The 8,028-nt window shown below is 45.1% G+C and overlaps 1 protein-coding gene across 1 annotated transcript; it reads right to left on the reverse strand.

Annotated features, from left to right (window-relative positions):
* Positions 1-251: 251 nt before the first annotated feature.
* LOC136501756 (putative aconitate hydratase, cytoplasmic) lies at positions 252-7,724 on the reverse strand. Its single transcript, XM_066497292.1, has 20 exons — positions 7,353-7,724; positions 5,748-5,852; positions 5,086-5,246; positions 4,918-5,010; positions 4,535-4,720; positions 4,281-4,442; positions 3,863-4,007; positions 3,629-3,771; positions 3,283-3,339; positions 3,119-3,198; positions 2,922-2,997; positions 2,650-2,835; positions 2,495-2,562; positions 2,291-2,409; positions 2,078-2,199; positions 1,861-1,959; positions 1,260-1,739; positions 1,089-1,187; positions 754-996; positions 252-669 (listed from the first exon to the last, which is right to left on the reverse strand). Exons 1-20 carry the CDS (start codon positions 7,618-7,620, stop codon positions 595-597), a joined length of 2,967 nt encoding a protein of 988 aa, XP_066353389.1. The 5' UTR covers positions 7,621-7,724; the 3' UTR covers positions 252-594.
* Between the last annotated feature and the right edge of the window lie 304 nt (positions 7,725-8,028).

The following is an 8,028-nucleotide window of genomic DNA, read 5'->3' on the forward strand; positions in this document are numbered from 1 at the left end:
TTGAAATCATTAAAATGCTCAAAAAATTAATGGCATATTTAGACCTAAGAGTATTTTCGACTTTTCACACCTACAGATTGACAACGGAAAAGCCCAATCTAACACCAGTGGCATGGAGAGGAAAAAAAATTAGAGCAATGGCACTGAAGTCCACCAAACTTTTTCCAGTGGCTCACATGAAATTGAGCTCTATTTTAATGACTCACGGGGAATTCCCTCAAAAAGAAAAAGTGTTTCATAAGACACCGAAATGCCAAGATGAAACCTAAAGGGCTTGAGAGCATAACAGCATAAGCAATTTGTCACAACGAAAGTAGCATAGAAAGCATTTACACCATGCTCTACACGCCTGTGAAACAGAAATTTCATGTAACCAAACAGCAGGCAAACCTGTTCCTCAATCAGCGGTTCCTGCCTCCTCCTATGGCTTTTATTTCACACTTTATTTATGGGGCTGAATCGACAAAGGGCCCTCCAAAGGCATCGCAAAGTCCCTCCAGAGGCATCGCAAAGTCTCTACATTGAACCAGGTCGCTAGCCGTGGGAAGATGGAGCCTGCACTGTCGTTGTGGGTGAAATGGTGTGTGATCCGCTTTAGTTCTGCGCACCAGCCAAGTTGCGGATGACATAGGGGAGGATGCCTCCATGGTTGAAGTACGCCAGCTCCACCTGTAGCGAACCAAGAATTTGTGATTGATTAGTTCAATGACATTGCAAATGGCATAACTGCTAGAAAGATTAAAAGATGTCTACCTCAGTGTCAAAGCGAAGGGTGCAAGTGAAAGATTTCCCATTGTCGGTAGTAACAGTCACATCCTGGCCGGGACAGATCTCACTGAGATTGGCAGGGAGACCGATGCTGTACCGCTCATGTCCAGTGAGGCCAAGAGAATCAGCATCCTCACCAGCTTTGAAGCAGAGAGGAATGATTCCCATCCCCACCAAGTTGCTTCTGTGGATACGCTCAAAGCTCTTGGCAATCACAGCTTTAACTCCCTGTAAACAATGCATACCTCATCAATCAGTACTATGGTTTTCCCATACAAGCTAATTCAAATGAGAGTGCGTAAACTCTGAATAGAACTTGCCAGGAGCATCGGACCCTTGGCAGCCCAATCACGAGAACTGCCGCTTCCATATTCAGCACCAGCAAGAATTATAGTAGCATGGCCCTCAGATTTGTATCTCTGCGGTAGGGACCATAGGCATTAGGAGGTAATGTTGATAGAAATGAAGAGATAAAACCTCACAATACATACCATGGCCGCATCAAAAACGTAAAGCTTCTCCCCAGTAGGGACATGAATGGTCTTGGGTCCAACTTCTCCATTCAAAAACTTGTTCACGATCCTAATGTTTGCAAATGTTCCCCTTGCCATTATTTCATCATTACCACGACGGCTACCATATGAGTTGAAGTCCTTCCGGTCCACACCACGCTCCATCAAATACTTGGCAGCAGGACTGTCTTTGTGTATGCTTCCTGCAGGTGAAATGTGATCTGTAGTAATACTGTCCCCGAAGTTCAGCAAGCAGTAGGCATCTTTCACTGCGGAGGGACCAGGTGGGGACATGGTCATGTCCTTAAAGTATGGGGGCTCATGAATGTAAGTGGATTTGGAATCCCATGAATAGAGTGACGCTTCTGGGACAGTTAACTGGTTCCACATTGGGTTGCCTTTTGTGATAGCCTCATAGGTGCCCTTGAACATGTCAGGCAGCACACTGGATTGGACAACCTGTTGGGTACCATTTTAGTAACAATTATAGCTACAAGATAGTGGAGACACAAACATCTCTGATATGAGTGAATGGTACAATAGCAACTGAAAGACAACAAAGTTTCAGTACTGAATATACCTGTGCAATTTCTTCCGTCGAGGGCCATATATCCCTGAAGTAGACTTCCTTGCCATCCTTTCCAATTCCAATGGGCTCTTTCTCAAAATCAATATCAACCTGAAAAGTACAACTTCTAATATTAACTACTACCCTGAAACCAGAAGCACAGATGTACTGAAGTTTATTGACCATGACAGCCCTAGAATAAGTTATGTGGGAGAAGACACAAACTTACAGTTCCAGCAAGTGCATAAGCAACAACAAGAGGTGGCGAAGCAAGATAGTTAGCCCGAGTTAAAGGGTGCACACGACCCTCGAAGTTACGGTTACCCGACAAAACAGCAGCAGCAACAACATCTGTGCAAAAGAGGTAAGCAATAAGCCAATCATACAGAAAAAAAAAAACTGAAATTTGTTACAGCAGTCAATCATCGTAGAATTAACTTACCATTTTCTGTAATGGCAGCTGATACAGATTCATCGAGATCACCAGAGTTTCCAATGCAAGTGGTACAGCCATAGCCAACAATATGAAATCCTTGCTGGTTCAAGTATTCTTGAAGGCCACTGTAAATAGGAATCACCAGATTCGATTAACACACACAATGAAATTCTATGGTTCACTGTTCTTTATTAAACAATGACAAGATACCTCTGAAGCAAGTACTTCGTGACAACTCCTGATCCAGGGGCAAGGCTTGTCTTTACCCATGGTTTAACCTGAAAACAAGTGCCATCTCACGTCAGCAGAAAGCACAGAAAGGCACTCAGCATAACAGCCCATGATTACATTACTAGAGGACTAACCTCAAGACCCAACTCGCAGGCTTTCTTAGCTACAAGACCAGCACCAAGCATAACACTAGGATTTGAGGTGTTTGTGCAGCTAGTTATTGCTGCTATAACAACATTACCATGCTTGATTTCTGCTGGCTGCCCGTGAAAGTCAAATTTGACAACCTTATCCTGCTGCTCCTTTGGCACTGCAAAACCCTGGAATTTCACACATGTATTAGGTTAGTAGCATCAGATGAAGCAAATGTTATGCAAAAGCATATGGTATACAGCCAAGCAGTTACCTTGAACCCAACTTTGTTGTCCAGGCAAGCATGCCAATCTGATTTCATTTCCTTCAAAGGGACACGATCATGAGGCCTACAAGTTGAGAAACACAGTAAGACCCAGTATTTATTAACCCCCCCCCCCCCCCCCCCCCCCCAAAAAAAAAAAAATGCAGTGCTACTGTCCAATCGGAAGAAGAGACTCAGGATCCTACCTCTTTGGGCCAGACATGCTAGGCTCCACCTCATCAAGGTCCAGCTCAAGATAAGATGAGTATATTCTCTCTGTTGGAGGCTGCCATCATATGCAAATATGCTTATATTTTGCACACAAAATAATATCTGAGACTCAAGTGCTGCAATGAGAACGGAGGGCTACCTCATTGTAATCCACAAACATTTTGTTCGCTCTCAGATATGCTTCAATCATTGACACCTAAATAAACATGAAAGGTTTCGCATGAAGAATTCGTCTCACATAATGTTCTATGAATGAATTAAGACGCTGAATGGAAATGGTAGTATGGATGGCAATGGGACATGGGGTTTTGGGAGAGATGATTTCGTATCCTTTCAAGTTTAACAAGTCACTTTCAGGAACAAATATGAAACAGTTCCTACTGAACAAAGCCAACTAGAGAAGCTTGAATCCAATGTCATGATTATATTTGTCACAAAATACCAACGCAATAGTAACAAAAAAATTTGCAGGCAAGAAAACATACTGTTTCATCACTCCGGCCTGTCAGTTTAAGGTAATCCAATGTCACATGGTCCACAGGAAAGAAGCCCATGGTAGCTCCATATTCCGGTGACATGTTCGCAATTGTGGCCCTGTCGGCTAAAGACAGCTTACCCATACCTTCGCCTGGACAGAAAAGAGACAGGAAAATATGTCAATAACATATACTTAAATTGCATCAGGACAGCACATTCCATCTACTAGCATCGAGGACTACCATAGAATTCAACAAATTTGCCAACAACGCCATGTTTCCTTAGCATTTGTGTCACAGTAAGAACAAGATCAGTGGCCGTGACACCACTCCGTAACTTCCCAGTTAACTGGAAGCCAACGACGCCAGGCAAAACCATGCTCATTGGCTGCATAAGGCAATAACAAACAGGTCAGGTGGACCTAGCTCAAAACCAATTAATAATTAATAATATACTGTATACTCAACAAATTTATGAGTTTGATGCTAAACTAAATCCCATGTATAATCAACAAACAAAAGGACAGAAAGTAAATAAGCCATTCAATAATTTGGGGTGTGGGAAAAATATGTCAGAAGTGCAGTTTTCTCCTTAGCACAAAAAGGCAACAAGTATCAATCTGTCATTAAAGGAGAAGAAGTGGCCCCATATGAGATTTACCTGACCAAGCATTGTAGCCTCAGCTTCTATACCACCAACCCCCCAGCCAGCAACACCCAAACCATCAATCATAGTGGTGTGAGAGTCAGTACCAACTACGCTGTCAGGATAGAGAATGCCATCTGTGTTGAAAACAACTCTGCCAAGATACTCAAGATTGACCTGATATTTGTATACAAAGAACAAAGATGGAATTACACAGATACAAGACATGGTATCACTGCTGAAAATTTCCACAAGCCCAGAGCATTTACCTGGTGCACAATACCAGAACCAGGGGGAACAACCAGCATGTTTTGGAAAGCACTAGAGCCCCATTTAAGGAAACCAAATCTTTCCTTGTTGCGACTAAATTCCAGTTCCATGTTTGCTTGTACGGCATTCTGTGACCTTGCTACATCCACCTGCACTGAGTGATCAATAACAAGATCCACTGGGACCTGCAGTCCAAACAAAAATGTGCACATCAGAAAAATAAAATGTTGCCAAGACAATAAGTGATTCATCAGAAATATAGGGCATATAAAGGTCTTCTACCCTATTTTGAAATAATCTTTTCTCTGAAAGTTACAGGTGGTTCGGCACAAATTGATGAAATTTACAGATCTCAGATAACAATGAGAAAAGATGAATGTACCAATGGGTTGATCTTGTTGGCATCACTTCCCAACTTGGCCATCGCATCACGCATAGCTGCAAGATCAACAACAGCTGGAACTCCAGTGAAGTCCTAAAAGTTCAATGTCAATGGATGAGCAAAGGGCATTTAGAAACAGAGATCATGTGTGATGTTACCAGTTCAAACCTGAAGAAGAACTCGTGCTGGTTTGAATGGTATCTCAGCCAGCTTTGGAGATGTGTTTTCCCAGTCAATTATTTTCTCAACATCATTCTTGGTAACTTGGAAGTTATCACAGTTACGGATAGCTGACTCAAGAAGAATACGGATGGAGTAGGGCAGCTTATCTGATAAATCACAAAAGAAATGTTTATTCAGAAACAGCAATAAAAGATATAATATACATTCAGTTACAACAATGGAAGATATAATAATGTACAATTTTAAGTGTTACAAACTAAAGAATTGATAGAAATACAAAATGTACGACTAGGGAGATGCCAACTATATACGACCAGTGATATGTTCTCATGTATAAAGTTAATTAACCAGTCCAAATTTGATGTGGAAATCTATAGCTTTCTTAAGGAAGGAATGCCATAGAATTGTGTCAATATTTCATTTTCACCTTAACATGGATTGTTGAGTAATAGAAAAAAAACTAATAAACCCTCATGTTGACTGGAAGTGAGGAACTTCAGTGAAGTAATATTACAAGCGTGTATTATAATTTTTCCTCAGTTTAGGTTACTAAAATCACACTGAACATAAACGACCCAATTAACAGTGTAAATTAGCAACTGCCAAAGTAAAGGGAAGACAATTTCAAATGGAAGCAGCGCAATTACCAATCCTTTGATCATTTAGTGCAGGAAGACTGTAGAACTTTCCATATTCACCACCTCCAGGCTTAGGGAGGCTGGTCAGAATATCCTTGAAGGCATGCTCGGTAGCTGCACACAAAGTAAGGCAACATGATTAGCCACTGGGACAAAGAAAGGCCTCTGCATTAACAGATCTCACTAAAGTTAACTTTATCCTGAGGCACTTAGTACTCAAGGAGATGCAGAACATTCAAAGTCAACTAAATGAGTCATCAAGTTAGTGGCCCCTTGAAAATTAGTCAATTATTAACATATCCATATGGGAACAGGGAACAAGATAATAAATTAGTGATAAGCGCATAATCATGCTGTACAAACAACAGTCTGAAACAACAGATCATGCACTACAACCTCATGTAGAGTACTTAGCACTAAGGTCCCACAACAGCTTACTGCCACAGTAATGGCATTGGTTCAGAAATAGCCATAATGTTGTTATCAAAGCCAGATTAACTGATCTCCGTTATGTTGTTAATGGAAATAGGGTCGGAGCCTCATCTCAAAAAATTCCCAACTAGTTGCCAATCACATGAAGTCATGAACATAATTCAATCCTTATATAGTACCTAAACAATCCCACCAGATATCACTGAAGGCATCTATGATTCATTTAAGGTCTTCAGCAAGGAAGCATCCAAGTCTCAATCACCAGGGAACCAAAAGAAGCATGACATCACCGCCTAACTACCAGCTCCTAGTCGTTCCTAGTCTAATCACTTAATCAGTATCCCCCGACTAAATCAGTAGTGACCCAGACCAGATCACACAAACCAATACGACAGTCTGTAGGTTGTAACTACTGATCACAAACCATCACATCCTGAGCTCGAGCTCTGTTTCTGCTTGCAGCATGACAGAAGGGGGGGGGGGGGGGGGGGGGGGGGGGGGGGGGGGGGGGGGGGGGGGGGGGGGGAAGCACTAGCTTAAGATGCAATCTAAGCTGAGTGCAAACAGTCGCGTGCTTCAATGAAAACCAAGTCATCAAATCAACTCAAAACGCGAAGCGAATAAGTAGCAAAGTATCCATCTCGAATATCTAATATCCATATCCATATCCAAAAAAGTAAAAGGAGCGAAGAACTGGAATCTATTCGCCCCGATTCCTAAACCCCCAACCGAATCCAGCAGAGGTATCTTCGTCCACGCGTCAAACGAACCCACGGGCCAACACAGGAAATGGCCAGTCGGCGCCAATGGATCCACCACCCAAAAAATCGCTCCAGCGCATCTGGATAACATCCCTTCATTCACTTGAAAAGCCCGAGTGAAACGGCAGCGATCGAGTCCATCTACTCCTCAACCCCCCAGGAGACAAAAATCCACACGAAGCGACGAACACCGCGTCACGTCACATCATTCGAACTCGGGGCTCCGGGTAGACGGATAATGGACCAAAAAAAAAAGTCCCAGCCCAAAAGGAGCGAGCATACAGCGAAGGAAACAGCGGTGAGCGCAACGAGGCAAGGCGCACGCGTCAGCGTCACTCAGTCACTCAGATCGCCCCGCCCCGTGCGTGACAAGCGCACACGACCCCCAAACCAGACGGCAGACGAAGACAAGCGCACGCACCTTGGGTTGCCATCCTGCGCTGGAACCGCTCGACGGCGGGCACGGTGGCGGCCCCGATCTGCGCCCTGGCGCCGGCGAAGCGCGGTCGGGTCCCGGACCACCCGGCGGCGCGGACGAGCCCACTGCTGCGGCCGACCCACGCGCCGCAAGGCCGCGAGAGCGCGAGGCGGGCGGAGGCGAGGCGCGGGTTGACGGGCACGGAGGCGGACGCGGCTGAGTTGGAGGAGAGGGATCTGAGGAGGAGGCGGGCGTTGGCGGCTTTATACATGGATGGAGGCCGCAGCCCGCAGGCAGGACGGAGGCGTGGGGCAAGTGGGCGAGGAAGATCAGTCGGAAGCCAGGAGCGGGTTGGTGGAATGGTGGTGATGGCCGATGAGATTTGGATTTGGCTGGGCTCCCGTTTGGGCTGGGGATGGGAATATCGCACGAACCACGGGGTCTGGTTGAGGGTCTGACCGTGGTTAGTGTCGATCTGGCCATCTTGGGTTTGAGGGGCGTGGCGGCCACGGGGCCGGCTGGTTGGCTGACTGCCAGGTGGGGCTGGCAGTGGTTTAGCTGGGTGCGGCCGCGCCGTTGGGGTCCGTCGGGCCGCCCCCGGCCGTGGCGAGGTGGAAAGGCCAGGTGCTCGGCTGTGGTCCGACTGACGTTGGTTTGCAAGGCCGTTTTTTTGGAATGA

The sequence above is a fragment of the Miscanthus floridulus genome, chromosome 13, assembly GCF_019320115.1.
Source record: "Miscanthus floridulus cultivar M001 chromosome 13, ASM1932011v1, whole genome shotgun sequence".
Classification (NCBI taxonomy): domain Eukaryota; kingdom Viridiplantae; phylum Streptophyta; class Magnoliopsida; order Poales; family Poaceae; genus Miscanthus; species Miscanthus floridulus.